General features: G+C 37.9%; 1 protein-coding gene across 1 annotated transcript; it reads right to left on the reverse strand.

The window, feature by feature from the left end:
• Positions 1–1,429: 1,429 nt before the first annotated feature.
• atp7b (ATPase copper transporting beta) lies at positions 1,430–20,722 on the reverse strand (the record flags this gene model as incomplete). Its single annotated transcript, XM_081380525.1, has 21 exons — positions 1,430–1,673; positions 3,436–3,538; positions 3,635–3,752; positions 3,837–4,040; positions 4,540–4,682; positions 6,122–6,259; positions 6,557–6,773; positions 6,977–7,159; positions 8,262–8,456; positions 8,554–8,688; positions 9,951–10,105; positions 10,990–11,117; positions 11,568–11,659; positions 13,065–13,298; positions 15,421–15,603; positions 16,019–16,099; positions 16,221–16,382; positions 17,049–17,212; positions 17,324–17,545; positions 18,609–19,443; positions 20,543–20,722. The coding sequence occupies 21 exons, from the start codon at positions 20,720–20,722 to the stop codon at positions 1,430–1,432; spliced, it is 4,116 nt and encodes a 1,371-aa protein (XP_081236651.1).
• Between the last annotated feature and the right edge of the window lie 2,275 nt (positions 20,723–22,997).

The raw sequence follows: 22,997 nt of genomic DNA on the forward strand, positions 1-22,997 counted from the left end.
ACCACTTTACATAAGCAATTCTCCAAGCAATCTGACTAAATTTGAGAATCTGAGCAGCAGGCTTAAACTAGTCATCCAAGCATACAGTAACCCCATATAATATCACTGGGACAAAAATGTGAACTTTTCATTTTTACAAGTAGTATGTATTTTTGACCATCTTGAGTGATTGTGTGCTGCATAACTGTATATTTAGCCATATGATTGTACTGCTGGTGGATGAACGAAACAGGATGGGGATGAAAACTTCAAACTGTATTGTATTGTAATGATGTAACTGCAATACTAGTGACAAATATCACATATAAGGCCATGCTGGGACCATGCACTTTATTTTGTATCTAAAAACCCATGGACAGGCTCGTTTTACACTGCTAACTGTATATTTAATAAACATATCCACTTTTTCTAAAAATTTAAGTGTCAAACTCTGCAGGACACTCTGCCCTTTGTCAAATGTTCAACATTACTGACACCTGTTGGCCAAGAAATGCCAAATCAGCAGAACCATCTTTGTTGATCCAGGAACAACATTTCAAACAACCAATCAGATTTGAGGGACAAGTGTTCATGTCAAGTTTAGGCTTACAACCAGGGTTAAGTGCTTCTACATCAGTGTTATCCAACTATAATTTCCCTCTGAGTTTAGGGATAACTTGTGGGTAGGGTTAGGTTTAGGGGTACGGATAGGGTTAGGAATACATTTTCAGACAGTAATGTTGTTTAAGGATCAACAAAATATGACAGAAGAAACGCGCGTCTAACTCGGAAAAATCAGGATGTGCACCAAATCAACCTTGTACTGTACAAATCGATAAATCCATTTATCCATTCCACCAGATCCATCAATCCAATCCGCCAGAGAGCAATGTTAAATAATCTGATCTAGTAAGCAAATGCTGTTAGAAATTGTTGCCAGAATTTTACCAATGTAAGGTTGCTTACTGTATTCATTATTGGAAACTGGCTTCTAGATTCTGCCATTAGATGGATAAAAAAAGTAAAGAAAAAGAAAACAAGCTTTAAGTCATTTTTCATGACCCTTTTAGTACAAAATTAAACTGGTTTTACATGCATGATCACAAACGCGTATATTGCCATTCTCCGATGCAATAAAAAGAGAATGTTGATATCACTAATCCTGATTCCGATAGACAGCAGACCACTTAAAAAGGGTAAAATTGGTGGTGGACAGCTCACATTGCGGTGAATCAACCAACTTGAACCTGTTGCGAAATCTGCATGGGGAAAGCTTCCATCCTCATGCTAAATTCCTGCTACCAAACAACAGTAATTGCAGCAACAGTATAAAAAATCTATAATTGTAAAATTATATTACATTTTAAAATTTGTATATTTATATGTCGTTCTATGATAAAACATTTCCAGCAAACTGTCATCTGATGAAGTCTACTAATGGCTAGTTGCTTTACACAATGTTCCTTCCCCAGGTGCTGGGTTGTGTCTTGGAGGTGTGGGAGGAGTTTGATTTCAGGGAGGAGGAGCCTGAGGCAGAAAAGCTCCGCCTGTGTCTGTCCAAACTTCGGCTGAATGAAAGAGGGCTGCAGCGACGCTTTTCCAGTCCTACGTGGGTGCTGACCTGAGATGGACTCAGACTGAACTTATGACTCTGAGCTCTGGACTCATACTCCTCCACTGATGTTTTCTTGTAGCTAAAAGAGAGACAGAGAAGGATATTTACAGTGTCACGGGAAGGCTAATAGGAATGATGAAGAGCTCTGTTCCAAAACCTCAACATGGGCAGTTAGTTACCCTCCAAGACAGTATCCTAACCGAAATGGAGCATAATAAGTTTGAATTATCATTCATCATGTGAAGTGCACAGTTATATATACAAGTTACATATATTAAGACTTCTGTTTGATTAGCTGCTATAGGTTATAATGAGTAACAAAGTGCAGTAAATGGTCAAACTATTTGCACAAGTGTTTATGAATAAGCTAATACATTATAATAATACGATTACAAATGTCATTTTGTAACATCGACCAGCATTACGGACTGTTTTTGTACAGCTAAAGTAACTGGAAGTGACAGAGACTGGAAGTCTTGCACATTCAAGTTGAAAATGGCTGTTTGCTTTTACAAATTTGGTTAAAAAAAATAAATGCTGCGTTTACACCATGTCCTAATTACCATAATTTTGAGATGACAATGTGACGTTCCACTTAAAGCTGTTAAAAGCTGTCTAACGTAAAAGCTGTTCGAACGCTTTTACAAGTTGGAATCTCGTAATTACGGCAATTACGACATGGCATAAACGCACCTGAAGCTCCTGAAAATTAAGCCAAAGAATTTCAATCGCCCACTGGTGGCTGGCTGCAGTATAAGTCATAAATCCCACCATCTCCATGTAATCGAATGGGACACGGGCCAAACTAAAAACTATAGACATGTTGAGGTGTTAAGTTTGGTTTTAGTTAGTTATTTTATGCTGTAAAAACGTTGTGCTTGCGATTGAGTATGCGGGAATATGGGCGCCTCCACCTCATACTAGGCAGACTCTGGCTCCGGGTGACAATCGGCAAAGACCGTTTCTGCAATATTTTGGCTTAATTTTTCTACATGGGAAGGAGGCGGAAACACATCATCCATCTTTTTTTAATAGTCTATGCTAAAGTCAGGTATAAGCATTTTGCTAAGCTAACAACTCATTCAAACTATCTTGAGTGATTGTGTGCTTCATTACTGCATATTTAGCCATTGGATTGTGTGCTGATGGATGAATGAAACAAGATGGGGAAGAAAACGGTCTTGTATTGTAATAATGTAACACATTTAAGTTAAAAATGGCTAAGTTTGCTTATAAAATATGGGCTGCGTCCTAAATCGCATACTCTCTTGAGTAGGTACTTATTTTGAACAAGTAATTACTTCACGACCACTAAAAAAGTATGTTCTAGATAGTACTAATGTGTGTAGTATAAATGTAACCTGGACATACTATATTCGTCATGTTTTCATTATCATGTGACCTACTAGCGTCAGTTACGTCGCTTCACTACCATTCATAAATCCTCTCCCGTGGCCTCATGGGATAGTAAAGTGTCTATCGTACACACACTTCAGAATCTCGCCAGAAGTAGTAGGTCATCTGTGGACTTTTTGCCTAATCTTTTATGAGTACAGTGAATTTGGACGTACTTTTGTCTCAAACTCTTTTTCGCCTACTATATAGTAGGGAAGTATGCGATTTCGGATGCAGCCACGGTCTGGTGTTAGCATGTTGCTAATCTAACAACTCTGATGCTAACACACATTTAAGCATATTTTAGGTTACCAAACAACACATTATATTCAGTGCAGCTTATGAGAAATTTTCTTGATTTTGGAAAAGAGCTATAAAGTGTTCACTGATGCATGCGGGTAGAATGGAAGACCACATCATGATGGTGTACTGTAGTGTGCACTCACAGTCGCAGCAGTAGAGAGGAGAGCACCACTGAGACAGATGAAGCTGCCATCGCAGCAGAGCCCATCCACGGCTGCAGCACCAGACCGACAGGCATGAACACACCTGAAAATCAGTAAACCACATCCATCTATTACTGAATGCACACAGTACACACTAATGTAAGAGAACATTGGAACCAGTGTGGTTGGATCTGTTTACCTGCTGCAATAGGGATGCCAAGCAAGTTATAAATGAGAGCAAACACAAAGTTTATCCGGATTCTCTGCACTGTTTTTTTAGACAACTCGATACTGGCCACCACATCCAGCAGATCATTCTACATCAACACAAAACATAATTGAATTTTTTAAATAGAATTTCCCCTTTATTTCCTGATAAATTTATTTTAATAAGGGCTTACCCGTATAAGGACAATATCTGCTGCCTCAATGGCAACATCAGTGCCAGTTCCTATGGCGATGCCTAAATCAGCATGGGCAAGAGCGGGCGAGTCATTGACCCCATCGCCCACCATTGCAACTTTCAGACCTCTTTCCTGCAATTCCTGGACCTTTGCCACTTTATGGGAGGGCAAGACTTCTGCAAACACCTTCCTGATGCCTACCTGTAAAATAAAACAGGGTGTTCTGGTGTAAATACTATCAGACAAAGTCAAAGACACAAAATGCAAATTGGATGTCAGAAACATGGTGGTCACATTAGAGAAATGTTAGTTGCAAATGAAAAAAGGCCATTGTTAATAGTGTAGTGATGTATAAAGCACAGCTCACACAGAAGTCACTTTCAAACAAAGCCGCTTTCTGTTGCTCAATGCGGCGAATCAACGTGACCAACTTGAAACTGTTGTGAAACATGCGCGGGGAAAATCGCTAAATTTCTGAAATATTAAAATAACTGGATTTCATCTGCGAAAATTTACAGAACAGATGTAATTATGACCACACCTTTATGAACATACTTCAGTATTCTGAATGGTGGTGCTTATGTGTGAACGAATTGAGTTTGAATCCAGCTTGTGATATTTTATATTGTTTTGTGTTATTATATGAATTCCTGCTCATATTTTATTTGGTTCTAGGCAAAATGCGTGTATGGATATGCACCTGTGTGGCGATGGCCCGGGCTGTACGTCTGTTGTCTCCTGTGATCATGAAGACCTCTATTCCCATACTGCACAGGGTGTGAACAGCTAGAGCCGACTCTGGCTTTACAGTATCTGCCACAGCTAACATAGCACACAAGACACCTAAATAAAAAAAGACACAGAAAGGGGGAGAAAAAGAGTGAAGACTTTTGAGAGAAAAAAGCTTGACATTTAAAGGAGTAGTTGACCCCAAAAATGACAATTATACCATTATTTACTCACACTCAGGTCATCCTAGGTGTACATGACTTTCTTCTTTCAGCCGATCACAATCCCAGTTATAATTAATAATAGCTTTAAATAGCTTTGTTTTTTGAGTTTTTGAAGCTCCTAAAAGTGCATCCATCCATCATAAAAGTAATCCATTTGACTCCAGTGGGTTAATAAAGGCCTTCTGAAGCAAGATGTAAGAAAAATATCCATATTTAAGACTTTATAAACTATAATTACTGGCTTCAGACAACAGCCGTACGTCTGTTCACAAGATAGTCGAAGTCTGGCGGAAGGGTGACTTCTGACCCGACGTATGACATAGCGACTCTTCTCCGATATCAAAATCCTCTGACATTTTTCTTTAAAATTTCCCGTTTTAGACTTCTAATTCATAGCTGGTGTTTTGTTTTTCTCTATCCTCTGCGCTTCCACATTCATTCAGCCATTACAAAGCTGGGAAGAGCCAGGATATTATTTAATATAACTCCTATTGTGATCGGCTGAAAGAAGAAAGTCATATGCACCTAGGATGTCTTGAGGGTGAGTATATTATGGGATCATTTCCATTTTTGGGAGAACTATTCCTTTAATAGCTTGATTTAACTAATAATAAATACAAAATATATTATAAATGGACGTCAGGCGGAAAAAGTATGATACGACCATTTTAAAATTAGACACACTGGCAAGTTCTGTTAAAGGTGCAATAAGCGATTTCTGAGAAATTGTTGATATTTGAAATCACAAAAGCAAACACACCCCTACCCAAAAGGATCACACCTCTATCTTGATAGCTCCGCCCCAAAATCCATGAACACGCTATAGAGCACAGGCACCTCCCCCCTCATGAGTGGACACGCCCCTTACTGCTGAAATCGCTTACTGCACCTCAGTAAATGTCAAAATGTCAGGAATATGTTTTGTTCGTAGTGTTGTTCTGTTTCCCAGCCATGTGTTCTCCGACCTAGTTTCCTAGTGTGTGCCAGTTTGTTCCTTTAATTAATGATTTCATTCACCTGTTGATCTATTAGTTAACTCATTAGTTTTCCCTGTTATTTTAAGCCCTGTGTCTCAGTTCCTGGGTCCAGTATTGTTTGTGTGAATGCCAAACGTGGTTGTTATCCAAGTTTATCTCCTAAGTTTTCCTTGTGGATTCTAATAAAAAACTGTTTAAGTTTCTTTCTCTAACGTTGTGCGCTTCTCTACAGCCTCCAACCGTTACAAATATAAGAACATTTTAATTTTTAATAATAAATGCCTGTTAGACAAAACTTATTTTCTTAACATGCAAATAAACACAAAAGGTCATTTATGAACTTGGGCGGTACCATCAATGGCCACAAGTATGGCCGTCTGTCCTTTAGTCTCATGGCTGCTCATGGCATCATCCACATCAGATGTGACCTCCAAACCGTTCCGCAACATCCACTGTCTGTTCCCGATCAAAACAGAGTACGAGGGGCAATCTGAGAAAACACAAATACATATATCAGTACTGTGCATCTGTCTTCATACACCAAGAGATTCATTCATTCAAGGTAAGCTGAGCCACAATCACACTGAAATAAATAAATAGATAAATACATGAAAATACAGAAAACTGACACACAACAAAGCTTTTATGCTTTAAAACTACATAAGCAATGTTAAGTGCTGGAAATATCAAAATGATCAAATATCTATGGAAAAAAAAATAGAAAAAGACCCTAATGTAATACACAAAGCTCACAGTAGGAGGCACCAATAACCCACATTTACCTTACCTGACCCTGGATCTGTGCCTGCCACCAAGCTACTCTCATCTGTGGTGGCTCCTTGGATAGTGACAAGTGGTGTTTGCTTTGCTGCGGGTGTGTTTGTTTCTTGTGTCTTTGAGCTGTTCTGCAGCAGATCCTCAATGTTGGAGACTTTACAACTGATTCCACAGCCTGGAACAGCCTGGAAGTCATGGCAGGAGCCCAGAGTTTCTGTTCCCAACTCCTACAGAGAGACAGATTTAGAAGCAGACAGATTTAGAAACCTCTTTTAACCTGCAAGAGCACTTTCATCAAACAGACACGGAAACAGAAGTGGGTGGAAAACATTTTTTTTCCTAAATTTTGGAGACTTTTGTATGTACAGCTGGATCATGTGATACTGTCCTGAAGTTTCAAAGTTTGTTGTGTGTGGAGGCTTTCCCAAACCTCTTTGCAATGCTTTGCGACAGCTATGCCCAGTGGATGTTCACTGCTGGCCTCGGCGGTGCCCACCACAGCCAGAACCTTCCGAAGAGGAAGCCTTGCTCGGTCCCACAGAACCAGTACTCGGGTCACCTGCGGCACACCATTAGTGATGGTGCCCGTCTTATCAAACATAACAGCCCCAACCTGCAGGAGCCGCAGGGAAGAGAGTCCAGTTTAAACAGATTACCCAGTGAATCCTAAAATAATCTCTGAACATTTTTGTCTGAGCTAGATTTATAACTGCATATACTATGTCTCTATATACAAGAATACAGATACTATACAGTTTTAGACAAAATAGAATATATATATATAATATATGTATATTTGAAATTATATTATATTATATATATATATATATATGTTTATTTTATAAATGATTCCTGCAGAGACCATATATTTTGCTGGATTTTTATATATTATGTATCTACAGTATACACAATTTGTGGTCAGTATGTTTTTGAAAGTCTCTTATGCTCACCAATCTTACATTTATTTAATCAAAATGGTAAAAAAAAAAAAAAGTATTGTGAGATATTATTACCATTTATAATAACAGTTTTCTATTTGAATATATTTTAAAAATGTAATTTATTCCTGTGATGGCAAAGCTGAATTTTAAGCATCATTACTCCAGTCATCATTGCTAAACCATTCTAATATGCTGATTTGGTTCTCAAGAAACATTTCTTATTATCAAAAATGTTAAAACCAGTTGTGCTGCTTAATATTTTTGTAAAAACTGTAACATTTCTTTCAGGATTTTTTGATGAATAAACTTAAAAAGAACAGCAGTTGTTGAAACATTATTTTTTTGTAACAATATAAAATTCTTTACTGTCACTTTTGATTATGTTAACATGTCCTTCCTGAATAACTGATCACTGTGACCAACCCCAAACTTTTTAAAAATATATACAGTATATACATAGTACATAATATATGAAGAGTTCAGATGCAAAAGCCTCTAAGTGCCATCTGAAATTTTCTTCTAGAATGATAATTTTTATCAAGCTCAAAGTTATAAATAATTTCACTTAAATGGCAATGCAAAGGACCTATTAACTGTCATTTAAGTGAAATTACTGAACTTAAATATACAAGCTTGATAAAAATGATGGCACTTAGAGGCTTTTGCATCTGAACTCTTCATATACAAATCCAGCAAAATTCCAATACTGCTGCACCCTGGGATGTCAGCTTAATAAATACAGACTTAGAAGAAGGAATTAGTGTTGAGCATTGCCTTGTGGGCCATCTCTAGGGGTTCTCCTCCCTTTATGAGAATGCCATTCTGAGCGCCCACCCCTGTGCCCACCATAACAGCAGTAGGGGTTGCCAGACCCAGAGAGCAGGGGCACGCAATGGACAGAACTGTGATGGAGGCCTGGAAGGCAAAGCGGACGATCACATCTGTTCGGGAGATGTTTTGCTCATAACCCTGTAGAGGTCATACTTAGGTTAGAGACTTTTTCTATTTTTTTCCTCTCGCACACATGCTTGCGTTAACACACAGTTGATGAATTACTGTAACTCACAGGGAAATACTTTGCCACAATATCAAAGTCCAGAAAGCCAATGATGAGCCATGCTACCACTGTTAGCAAGGAGATGACCACTATGAACGGAACGAAATAGCCACTCAATTTGTCGGCTAACTGTTGAATCGGTGCCTGCCAAAAGAAGAGGACAATTATATCATTACAACAATCTAAAGTAGATAAGTAAGAATGTTTTTATTTTTAAAGGGGTGGTGAAATGCTATTTCATGCATACTGAGTTTTTTACACTGTTAAAGAGTTGGTTTCCCATGCTAAACATGGACAAAGTAAAAAAAATTAAGTTGTACGTTTGAAGGAGTATTTTTGTTCCAAAAATACTCCTTCCGGTTTGTCACAAGTTTCGGAAAGTTTTTTTCGAGTATGGGCATGTGTGACGTCAGATGTGGCGGAATTTCCTTATATGGGTCCTAAGGGCACTTCTCACGGAAGAGCGCGCGCGCACACGTAGACCAGAGCAGAGACATTGACTGAACAGAGCGAGAGAGCGAAATGTCACCAAAGTGTGTTTTTGGTTGCCAGGGCAAGACAACACTGCACAGATTACCAAAAAAAACAGCATTAAAGGACCAGTGGATGGAGTTTATTTTTACAGAGCATCAACGGAGTTGTGCAAGTGTTTTTGTTTGTTTCCTGCATTTCGAAGATGCTTGTTTTATAAACAAAGCCCAGATCGACGGATTTGCAGATCGTCTAATGCTTAAGGATCGAGCAGTCACAATGATAAAGGTTCGCGGTCGTGCGTTTGAACCGGGCGGTGAGTAAAACTGCTTCAAATGTCTCTGTGTGTTGTTAGCTCGGCGCGTTAGCACAGCTTTAGCTTCGCCCACACGGCCCGCCTCCAGCCGCTCGTTTTTTTCCGGAAAGACTCGGTACAGCCTATCTTTCTTTTATAAATATAATAAAACTAAAGACTTTTTGGAGATATGAAGGATGCAATACTACTCTATAGGTACTCAAGATTAACATGAGATAGAGTGAAAATGAGCATTTCACCCCCCCTTTAACATAAATATGTAAAAAAAAAAGTAAAAAAAAAAAATTAGGTTAAAGTAACAGATTGAGCGGATGTTATTAATATAGTGTTTAATTAACTTAAACACAACCAACACCAGACTACGAACAAATTAAACTGAGGGCATATATACACTGGAACAAACGAACAAATGAGGAAAAGGTGTGTGTAATCAATGAAACAATGAGTAACAATGGCAACAGATTAAATTAAACTTGCTTTTGTATCCACATGCATGTCCATTAGCAGGTTTTCTTTACTCTCGGCCTCTTATTACATTGCTGATACCTCTAAAAGCAAAGGTTTGTTTGCACACATGTCCGAGTGTGTTTGTATCATGCTTGTGTACATGAATTACTACCTTTGATGTCTGTGCCTCTTCCACTAGTTTGACTATCTGGCTGAGCGTGGTCTCTGACCCCACATGTGTGGATTCCACTAGTAGAGCTCCATGAGCGTTAATAGAGCCTGCAATCACGCAACTGCCAGGTTTCTTAATCACCGGCATTGGCTCTCCTGGAATGATAAATAGACTTTCAGTTAGGATTTCCAATTTTTAGGATTCATCAGGCAGCTTTGAAACCTTGGACCAATATAATGCTAATATAAATAATGAACATGACAGATCACTAGGAAAAAGCAGAAGGTGAAGCCAGAAACCAAAAATCATACTTTGAGCAGGAACTCAAACATATGGGAGTAAAAAATAAAGGGATAGTTCACTCAAAAAGGAACATTTTGTCAGCTACAGTTCGTTTAGCTACTCCCTCTTATGCCGTTCCAAACCCATAAGAATTTTGCTCATCTTCGGAACTCAAATGTAGATATTTTTAATGAAATCTGAGACATTTCTGTCCCTCCATTAAAACTCTATTCACACAAAACTATGACGCTTCAAAACATTCATAAAGAGATCGTAAAATAAATCCATATGAATTGAGCAGTTCAATCCGAGTCTTCTGAATAAGCATTGATCATGCTTGAGCTTCCATGACCAAATTTGAATGCTGTAATCACTGTTCGCTGAGTTTTGGGTAAATAGACTTTCAATGGAGAGATGGAAATCTCTGCTATTTCATTAAAAATCTTAATTTGTGTTTTGAAGATGAATAAAAGTCTTTTGGATTTGGAACGACATGAGACTAAGACTTTTCATTTTTGAGTGAACTAACCCTTTCATTTTTCACCAAAGGTCATTTGTGTACTTTTTATGTTAAGACACTTTCTCCTATCCAAGCTTAATATGCAAAGACAACTATAAGCACACTGCACCTTTAACTTAAAATCAGAATGACGTTTCTGAATCACTGGGAAAACCTACAATGTATGTACTATGACACTGTTTACAAATTTAACATCCTAAACCACACAAACCCCCACTGACTAAGTCAAAGTCTTACCAGTGATAAGGGACTCATCAGCCATAGACGTGCCTGAAATGACCTTCCCGTCAACAGGGAACTTCCCCCCTGGTGCCACCTTTACCACGTCACCTCTCTGCACCAGATCCACAGATACCTGCTCTTCTCTGACACATAAAAGGAAATTTACAGTTTAATTTTGCAAACGTCTCATGCAACACAGCACACACATCAATCAACACCATTCACTATTCAAATTCATGTCAGGGGTGCTCAACCCTGCTCCTGTTGCCTCACACTTACAGCAGTGCTCCTTGCCTGTCAATCATTTTGTGTGTTCAGGTTTGCTGGCATGTCCTTGGGGGATTTTTTATTTTTTCACAGGAGTCAAGGTGTTCATTTTTACAAGACTAAATTTGATACATCTACTGTAAATAAGAAGGTTGATATCAAAATATGAAAAAACAAAACCGGCACATCATGTCAAAAAGGTTGCTGACCCCCGCTATCAGTCATACCTGAAGTATCCAATTCACTTATGAGCACCCCTGAAATATGATTAGTTTAGCTAAAAGCTCATATAATGACTTCAGTAGACTCTAAAGAATGAACTGAACCTGATGATGATGTTGTCTCGGCCCAGAGACACTACAGTGGCATCTGTGGCCTGAAGTGACATGAGTTTAGCCAGAGCCTCAGAAGTTTTACTCTGAAAGGACAAAATAAAGGCAAAAATCATGGGTTTTTATCTCATTCAGGTTAGAATGATGCTCAAATGGTAAGCTCACATAAACAGTCCGACCATATAACCTTAGATTTTGTGTTTTCTGTTTCACAAAGACTGCTGCATCATTGCAATAATAATAACCAACTGCAGAACCCCAGAACCATATGTCACATGTCATATTTCCTCCTGCCCTACCGTCAAACACTCACTCTGAAAGGACGAGTTTGAGTTTCTGTCACATATCATCCGCACACACTACAATAAGCTGACAGAACAGAGGTAAATGTGTTTTAATGCCGGGTGAAATCGGGGTAAGGGGCAAAAATCGATCGGTTTCTGGTAAAGCCGTTTATGATCTTACTCCGATATAGGAAAACCGTATGTACGCCATTACCAAAACAGAAGTTTCAGTATATTTGTGGCTGTTCCTGTTACTGATTAAACTAAAGAGAGTTCAGAGCAGCTTGGGGAATTCATTTTGTCAGCAAGGAGCAATTCATTATTTCAGCATTTTTATGACATAATGATAGCACCCATTTGAAGCATTTGAGTGAATCCATTACAGAGAAATTACAGCACCAGACATAAACAAAGGGACATAAACCACTGCTGCCGTAAAGCAGCATGCATTCACATCCCACAAGATAAACAAATAATTGTAAATATATGTAAAAAATCGATTAAATCGACGTTATTTGGTTTTAAATAAGCATTTTCTGATACAATGATTTTTGTTGCATGTAAAAAGCAAATGCATGTATAAAAATGCATGTAAAAAGCAATAAAAACTCAGTGTGCAGCCAATAATGTGATATATGGCCTTAACGGCTTGCTAATAAATTAGGTTGTGTGGGAAATATCAAGATAAGTGTATATTAAAATATGGATATGGAAATGACCACCAGTCAAAAGCTTACTAATTTCCTCATAAGGGATTTAAAAAAATGAAAAAAAATTGTTATGTAACCAAAACCAAGTCCTTTATATGGTAACATCTAAATTAACTGCCTTTATTTAAACTTTATTTCATAGACTAATTTTAATATACTACATTAGGTTGACACCAACAAAAGACATTTTTAAGGGTCAGATCACCTAGAATTATCTCTTTAATCCCCATTTTCTGTTTTGGGTCTAAGCGCTGGTTAATATCTCGAAATACATACTTGCCATTAGGGTATTAGGCTGATATGCCATGAATTTTCCTAATGTCATATGAACTAATTAAAAACATTCAACTTGATAACATGCTTCAAATATCTCCTAAGATGTGCTGCCACTCAGTATTTATAACACATTTACCATTGTCAGAAAAAGCATAATTTTGTCACTGCTAACTTTACTGTCCTAAAGAGTGATCATTAGAGTTTTCTTGATGTTTCTTTACCTTAGCAACATGCTCCAGCCAGCGTCCTAGAGCGATGAACACAAAAAGCATCGGAGGCGTATCAAAGAATGTCAGAGGACTCTGTTTGGCTCCTTCAATCATGGCCACGATCAGCACAATGAATGAATACACGTATGCAATGGTTGTTGCCAAGACAATGAGCACATCCATGTTGGCTACACCATGTTTTAGCGAACGGTATGCTTGTATGTAGAAGTATCGGCCACCTAGAAACTAGAAAAGAATCAGAAAAAGAGAGTGAAATACTATTAAAGATTCATCGGCTGTCACTCAAACTATTATGTATGACCTTTATATGATAAATATTCACAGTAAAATATTAGGCCACTTACTAATATGAAAAAATACATTAGTAATGACTACTAAATCTGAACCACTAAACATCTAATCAATACAATTGCTGACTCATAATGGGTATTTATTCACTAGCCAATCACATCTGTGCATAAAACCAGTGCATGTTCCAGTCAGTCTCTGCATTAGTGGTGGGGATTGTTCAGTGAATCTTTCTACAGATTACATCCAGGCCAGTAGGTGGCGACAAGCGACTTCCTTTACATGTGAGTTCTTAATATCATTCACTCATACAATTAATTCAAAAACTCCATTCATTCAGGAACGAAACTAATGAGTCATTAAATCATTTATTCACTCATTTGTTCCAAAGCTTTGTGTGGAATAACACTGAAAATTGGAGTAATGATGCTTAAAATTCAATAAAATACATTTTAATAATAAAATAGTATACAATTATTTAAATTTTAATAATATTTCACCATATTACTATTTTTTACTGTATTTTTATCAAATAAATACAGCCTTGGTGAGCATAAGAGACTTCTTTCAGAAACATTAAAAAATACCCTTTTTTTAATGTTTCTTTAGTTAAAGTTTACAAATATTAGATTCTATATATACACTCACCTAAAGGATTATTAGGAACACCATACTAATACTGTGTTTGACCCCCTTTCGCCTTCAGAACTGCCTTAATTCTACGTGGCATTGATTCAACAAGGTGCTGAAAGCATTCTTTAGAAATGTTGGCCCATATTGATAGGATAGCATCTTGCAGTTGATGGAGATTTGTGGGATGCACATCCAGGGCACGAAGCTCCCGTTCCACCACATCCCAAAGATGCTCAATTGGGTTGAGATCTGGTGACTGTGGGGGCCATTTTAGTACAGTGAACTCATTGTCATGTTCAAGAAACCAATTTGAAATGATTCGAGCTTTGTGACATGGTGCATTATCCTGCTGGAAGTAGCCATCAGAGGATGGGTACATGGTGGTCATAAAGGGATGGACATGGTCAGAAACAATGCTCAGGTAGGCCGTGGCATTTAAACGATGCCCAATTGGCACTAAGGGGCCTAAAGTGTGCCAAGAAAACATCCCCCACACCATTACACCACCACCACCAGCCTGCACAGTGGTAACAAGGCATGATGGATCCATGTTCTCATTCTGTTTACGCCAAATTCTGACTCTACCATCTGAATGTCTCAACAGAAATCGAGACTCATCAGACCAGGCAACATTTTTCCAGTCTTCAACTGTCCAATTTTGGTGAGCTTGTGCAAATTGTAGCCTCTTTTTCCTATTTGTAGTGGAGATGAGTGGTACCCGGTGGGGTCTTCTGCTGTTGTAGCCCATCCGCCTCAAGGTTGTGCGTGTTGTGGCTTCACAAATGCTTTGCTGCATACCTCGGTTGTAACGAGTGGTTATTTCAGTCAAAGTTGCTCTTCTATCAGCTTGAATCAGTCGGCCCATTCTGCCACATACTGGATGTTTTTCCCTTTTAACACCATTCTTTGTAAACCCTAGAAATGGTTGTGCGTGAAAATCCCAGTAACTGAGCAAATTATGAAATACTCAGACCGGCCCGTCTGGCACCAACAACCATGCCACGCTCAAAATTGCTTAAATCACCTTTCTTTCCCATTCTGACATTCAGTTTGGAGTTCAGGAGATTGTCTTGACCAGGACCACACCCCTAAATGCATTGAAGCAACTGCCATGTGATTGGTTGATTAGATAATTGCATTAATGAGAAATTGAACAGGTGTTCCTAATAATCCTTTAGGTGAGTGTATATATTCTTCTTAATCATTATTATTATAATTAAATAATTAAATCAAACGTATACTAAATAAACTAAGTGACACTACAACTGAAGACCACTCTGCTCCCCGTTTTGTGACGATGGACACATTTTTTTGTGTGTGTGAGTGTGTGATTTGCTAAGGCTCATGGCAGATCCATCATACATATAAATAGGCCATTATTAATATATGAGACCCAATGTGCTTCCATAACCTGCAGTGGAGGTACCTGAACAGGTGTGCAGAGCAGGAAGAAGGCCAAGTTGATGATGGAGAGACCAGGTAGGATGTTCTGGTCCACAGGCATGGATCCACCATGCTCTTTGTGTTGACTGTCCATCACTATCATGTAGATCATCAAACCCATCACTGGGATCCCAAACACCAGGCTGAACAGAAACGAATGCTTCCATCTGCAGGTATAGAGCAGTTTACACTATTATACAGAAATACACTGGTTTCTATGTTTTATGGGGACTTTCCAAACACATAATGATTTTATACTATACAAACTGTATATTCTATCCACAAACCATAACCCTACTCCTAAACACAACCAACACCAGACTACGAACAAATTAAACTGAGGGCATATATACACTGGAACTAACGAACAAATGAGGAAAAGGTGTGTGTAATCAATGAAACATTGACCACATTTTTACATTTTTAAAAAATAATAATTTTCTCATGGGGGCCAAAAAATGTCCCCACAAGGACAAGGATATTACCATGTTTGTGGGGACATTTTGTCCACATAACGTAGGGTTTACCTTGACCACACACACACACACAGAAATAAGAGAGGTTAAATTTGAAAGAGATACTTGCTGCCGAATTTCCTCTTGGTGGTCCAGTGTGTTGTTCAGTCCATCGTTTTTTATTAAAGACACACCAAAACCCAAACCCTATAGAAAGGGGGAAAAGAAGAGAGTGACAAATAGACAAATAAAATGAGCGAAAAGGAATAACAACAATAAATTCATAAAATGACACTAATGTTAAAAAAACCTATAAATATAAGTTTACCTCAATAATTTGAACGATATCTCGAGAGCCTACCAAATCCGAGTCAAATTTCACATGAGCTTTGTTTGTCGCCAAAGCAACAGAGGCTTCCAGAATTCCCTTTGTCCTTAAAAGTCTGCTCTCGATGTTATGGACACAGGAAGCACATGTCATACCAGTGACCTGATGAAATAATTTACTATTTACTAGTACATGTAACATGTAACAAGGACACTGTAAAATAAAGTGTCACCAAATATATAATGTTTTGCCTTTTGTGGAGATCATGTTTCCTGTAAATACAATAACTTTTTAATTCAAGCAGTGAAAAATGTTTGAATACATTTATTGGGGAAGATATGAATAAATGTTAATTCAGCCAGCGCACATACCTGTATTTTCTTCCTGTTTTCGGTCGAAGTCCACAGTAATCAATTGTCGAGTTCACGCGCATAGGTTTAGTTACCTCGACAATTGATTACTGTGGACTTCGACCGAAAACAGGAAGAAAATACAGGTATGTGCGCTGGCTGAATTAACATCACTTTTATTCATATCTTTCACATCTACTGCAGTCAGATTCACCCGTGTTCATTCTGAAGGAATCACTCACATGGCTGTGCACTTGTAATGACACATCAAGGATGTTAAGAGGCTAAAAGCAGGTTTAAAACTTGCCCCATTGAAGTCAACAGGGTGCAAATTTTAAAAAGAGGATAACACGGTGTAGGCAACACCGATTTTTGTCGTTGTTCTCTGCACTGACAGCACTCCAAATTTACAAAAAAAATGAGCTTAATGTTAAAATTGTTAAAAAAAGTTATATTAATAACACTGCCAGACACTCACAGATAGATCCAAGACACCATCCTGGACTGTGTTCTCTTCCATCACTGAGGCGCCAAACCCTAAGCGAGAGATAAGTTGGACGATCTGTGCTGGGTCCAAAAGCCCGGGATCATACTTCACCTCTGCCTTTCCACACATCAGGGCGACTAATACGGATTTAATACCTAGACAATCAATACACATACAAATCAAACCACTGTTGCTTATTATATGATACTGATAGCTATTTAAATACAGTTCAAAAAAGTACTCTTAATCCTGAATGCCATTTTTACCTTCATGTTTCAACAGGTTTCTCTCAATGTTGGCCACACAGGATGCACAGGTCATTCCTGTCACATGAACAAAACATTTCCGTGTCTCTCTTTCCTCTGAGCCACAGAGGTTATCTTTGGTGATTTCACTTAGTGAAGATTTGGATGTGTGGCTTTGTGAGGGCAGGTGTTTCACACCACTTGACATCTGACTGCTTGATGGATCTTCACAAACTGCAGAATCTTTGAAAGAGATAAATAATTGTGCACAGTATAGAAGACATTTAATGTGCATACTGAACATAAGTGAAGAATTATTTGTAATTTTTTTAGCCAGTTATTTTATCATTGATGCACTATTATAGTTTTTGTTAATATAATGAATTAGATTTTATTTTTATATTTTTGTTTTCATTTTAATTTTACATTTTTAAGTGTTTTTGTCATTTTTATTTGTTTTGTTGTTTAAAATTAAGTTTAAGTTTTAGTTTATTTATGATGGTACACTGCACAAAGTCATTGGATCGCTGTTCTTCTCACGCTACATGACTGTCTGGAGCACCATTAAAGCCGGGTACACACTGTATGATTTATAATAGTCCTTTACGACTGTTTCTTTATACTGTAAGAACATGATCCCCATTGAAAGCCATGTCACACTGTAATTTCTCGGGTGATATTAATGTCAAACTGTACGGCAGTCAAGACGCATTAAAAACAGATGCACACAAGAAGACTCGTCCGGAGTTTTACATCATCAATCCATGACACGTTCAGTGAAGTGCGCTGCATTTACATGTGGGATAGAAATGGTGGCTAGCAAAACAAAATCAGTCTCTAACATAATAAACCTGCTTGTAGCTTGCTATAGTTTGTATATATATATATATATATATATATATATATATATATATATATATATATATATATATATATATATATATATATATATATATATATACTAAATGTTTTTTTAAATGGATTTATGTTCAGGGATCACAGTTAAAAAGTTATGAATATTTCAGAGAGAGAAAGAGAGAGAGAGCAGTCTACCTAAAGCCTCTTTAATCCGATTAACTCACCCACTTTCCCTTTTAAAGGTTGCCATGTCTGGGTTTGAGTCATTCAAGTACACTTCATGTTATTCTAGAATGGCAACCTGTGTGATAACCAAGGAAACCATTGTTCTGGACAGATTTTGTTGGCAGAGAAGAAGCCACTGTCTAGACAAGATATCTATTAGTGGTCCCTGTGAGAAAGATGATCTTCACTGTGTGAGATATGTATTATAATATGTATTCACTACCTTGATCCAGCCACGCTTCAAATCCCATGTCCTCAATTGCTGCCCGCAGTTCTTCTGGACAGGTCACGCTGGAGTCAAATGTTACAATTCCATTCTTTTCCTGTAAGCAAACTTTTATGGAGCGTACCCCAACTCTCTGGGACACAATTCCCTCTATGGCTTGAACACAAGAGTTGCATGTCATCCCTTCAATTCCAATGGTGACACTCTGGAGTGGAATTTTGGTGGAATTCAATGTAGAGTTCCAACCAGGAATGGAAACCCTAAAATTCCCTGGTGGAATCTCCTCTAAGAACCCTTTAACTGTCTCCAGGGTTAGCAGAGACGGGTCGAATCTAAGGTCCACACTTCCTTTTTCCAATGAAACGAATACAGCGTTCACACCTAACATTCCCGACAAGGTGTCTGTTATGTTCTTCACACATGACCCGCAATGCATCCCTTCTACACCCAATGTCACCTCAGACCAATCAGTCGTCAAAGGCTGTAATTGGCTTGGCAAGACCAGAAGTGAAGCATCAAACCCCATATCCTCAATATGTTTTCTCAAATCCTCAGGTGTAACCTTTGCAGGGTTAAACCTCAAAGAGGCTTCTTTATCGCTCAAAGACACCTGGACACCAACAACACCCTGAAGACTTCCAATGCGCTCCTCAATAGATCGAACACATGATTGACATGTCATTCCCTGCACCCGGATCTTCACCTCAGTCTCCTCGACCACTAATTGGTGGCCCAAATTGCGCTTCAGTCCATTGGGGCCCTCTGATTCATAACCAAGATTATCAAAAGCATGTTTTTCAGGGGTCCAGCCCTCCCGTGGACTTCCTTTCTCCTAAACAAACAGAGAAACTGAGCATCAACTTATTAGCTTACAGATATTACATACCAGTTGAGAAATATAATGTATGTCGCTTTGTATCATTGACGTGATTCAACCTTCAAGGCATTTGAAACATTTATTAAAAGTTCTTAGTGAAAACACTCAACTGAACCCAATAAACTGGCTCTAAATCTGAGGCTCTACAACAAAGCACTTGCTACACACACACAGAGAAGTATTAGAGCAGATTAGTAAAGGTTGTCTGACTGAACAATCAAATCACAAGACTTGGAATTTACTCCACCTATTTTACTACTCAATGACTTTTACATGATTACAACTGAGTGTTGATCAAATTTGATCCAAAGTGCCATTTTTATTTGTACTTTATGCATTTTTTATGCAACAGGCTTTGATCGAAAGAGCTAAAGTTTCTCTGTGGCCAAAAGAGTCAAGACTGTAAAAGGTTTTACAGTGGCAATAACTGTTGTCGTTAATTCTTTGCATGCTATTTGTATTCATATTAATGTCATTGAATTGGACATTTAACCTTCTAATAGATACAGATTTAAAAGTCTAGAAGTTAATGGTCATTCAAGAAGTGGAAATATGTAACCTATATTATCTATGGGCCCCTATTTCAAATATTGGCATTACATAATAAGTAAAGATAGATAAAAATAAGATAGCACACTATTTCAAACAAAGCATTTCAAATGTATAACTCAAATAAATTAATATAGACGTATGTTTAAAATAAAAATAGATTTATTTGAAATAAAAACTAAAATAATTGACACTTTGTGCATGTGTCTATATCTGCAGAAAGCCTGTTAACTTCGGGACAACTGACTTCATTCATCCACAAAAATCACTGCAAGACCAATTAATGGCCAAAAAGCATAAGAGAAGTTACTTCTAGTTACTAGCACTTTAATATAACCAAATGAAATTCACACACTTTTGTGTTGCCAACTGTAGCCTACATAGGCTACATAGACAATATGTACTGTAAAAAATAAACACAATAATTTTTAGATAGGCCTATTTTAAAATAGTTTTTTTTTTTTTCTTAATTAAACTTTATGTAATTGTTATAAATGAAACTAACCTTACATTCCTTCAGTCCATCTTTACTATTTTGTGAGGAAGAACAAACGCAAAGGTCCGGCTCGCAGCGGCACAAAGGTTTGCAGTCTTCCATGCAGAGCTTCTCCACACTGACTGGCCCATTATCAGACGACTTTGAGATAAACTTGGCGAGATTACTGAAAGGACTGAGTTTATTCATTGTAGCGGTGTTCCGGTAGACCTAAGACTTTACTTTAGATTACCCTTCTTTAACAAACAATCGAAAAACAAAAAGCGCTAGTTTGTGGCATGTCTCTGCTGTTGAGTGAAAGGATTGTCCTGTCACGGTCCGTGACTCCGTGCGCATTTAAATCTCCGCTGGTTTTGCGCCCCGCGTGTCATCGCGCGCTATGGATTTTGCACCCGTCACCGCCGGGCAAACCTTTACCCGTCATTTACTGTCAATGATTAAACTGAATGATGTTACCGAGTGCAAAACTAAAACAAATAAATGTATAAATCAGTTCCGAGCAAAGCACACCACTATCACGACATGACTTCCATGTTTCCAAAACTTGCCAATTGAAACAACACTTCACTGTAGACCTCCCAATGGTCCAAACGAGGACACCAAAAAGGCTGTCTTGATTAAAATTATTTCATTAATCAACTAAGTAATCTTTAAGCTAATAAAAGTAGCCTAGCCTACAGACATATTTCACAAAAATAAACAGCATTTTGATTGGATCAGTTAAGCTCACGTTGCATCATTCTGTAGGCCTACTGTAGATATAAATTAGTTGAACAAGTATTTGGGCTGCTACCTCTGACAACCTAACAGTGTTTTTGGGGCCTTAAAGGTAGTTCACTCAACATTTTTGTCATAATTTACTCACCCTCATGTTGCTCCAAACCTGTATGAGTTCTTTATTCTGTTCAACACAAAAGAAGATATTTTGAAGAATGTTGGTAACCAAACAGCTGACGGACTCCATTGACTTCCGTAGTATGTTTTTTCCTACTATGGAAAGGGTTCAGTCACTTTCTGGTTACCAACATTCTTCAAAATATCTTCTTTTGTGTTCAACAGAAGAAAGAAACTACAGGTTTGGGACAGCAACCTGAGGGTCAGTAAATTACTTTTTTTTTTTTTTTTTGTATGTGTGTGTGTGTGTGTGTGTGTGTGTGCTTGTTTTTTATTCCGAATATGCCTATCCTACAATCCCTTTCATAGAGTCACTTATAAACAGTTTATAAACAGTTTAGTCTCACATTTAGCAAAGCTGAAAGTCATTTTGATTAAAAATAAATGTGGGATAATTGGGGACTCTCATTCGTTACACAAATTTCCATCTTAAAATTGTTAAAAGTTAGATAAAATCACAGACATAGTGCATAGCATAGCTAATGTAGATAAGTAAAATGTTTGGGAAATTTCTGTGGTGGTTTTTCTTGCTAGCGTTTTAAGAGAAAAATTAAATCTGGGAGAGCTTAAAAGCGAATTAATAACGACACGAGCAATGCAACAAAGCGCCAACCAGCGGCGAGCAAGTCAAAAACATGCGAGACATGATGCAGATGTAGTATTTTTGTTTTCCACTAGGGCGCATGCGTGCTGCAAAATCTGTGCTGCTAACGAGAGGCACTGCTGATCTCATAACCCGCGGAATAATTGCTCATGATTATTTACATTATTAAAAGGTAAATAAACGTCTATATACTTTATCCTTTAAAATACCTTAGAGTAAATTAGACATACCACATTTTAAGCTATATGAATTCTTTGTTGTAGGCCATGGCTATATAGCCTGTCAAAGTACCTGCCTGCATGGTATTAAATATGGTGATAAAAGTACCACCACAGTCCTTTCTGTAAAGGGTTCAGAGTGTCTTTTATGGTTCAACATTCCTTTAATAGTAACTCTGACACAAAGAATCACATTTTTCAAACCTATGGCCTATCTTCAGTCTGAAGTGCTGGCCAAAGAAGCTTCTTAAATCTAAGAGAACTAACGTTACGCCAGATCTTACCTTACCCATACTGTACACCAGGTGGATCCGTACGTTGGCTTTCGAGTCAGAGAAGTATATGTCCACGTTGTGTTGCGTTGCTTAGATGAGTGGATAATCTGACCTCTCACATCACAGTCACATGACTGTCATGAAATTTCAATTGCCTTTAATTAGCAATGACATCTGTAGCCACAGAAAATGCAACATACAAATGCAACCAGTGCACACACACTGGCATTTGGTAGAATGATAAATGAAGTCCAAAAATCCATCCATCATTGTATATCATAATCAATCACAATTAATAACAATCATAATTATTGTTCCATATATATATAGTATAAAGGCTATACGTTTTTACATACTCAATATAATTATGCAGTCATTTAAAAAGCCTTTCCAGACTACCCTGCAGAAAATCCAGCATTGCTGGTCCACCAGCATGTTTTGCATGCTGGGAACAGCATGGGAATGCTGGCTGC

This window comes from Scardinius erythrophthalmus, assembly GCF_964197995.2.
Source record: "Scardinius erythrophthalmus genome assembly, chromosome: 12".
Lineage (NCBI taxonomy): Eukaryota > Metazoa > Chordata > Actinopteri > Cypriniformes > Leuciscidae > Scardinius > Scardinius erythrophthalmus.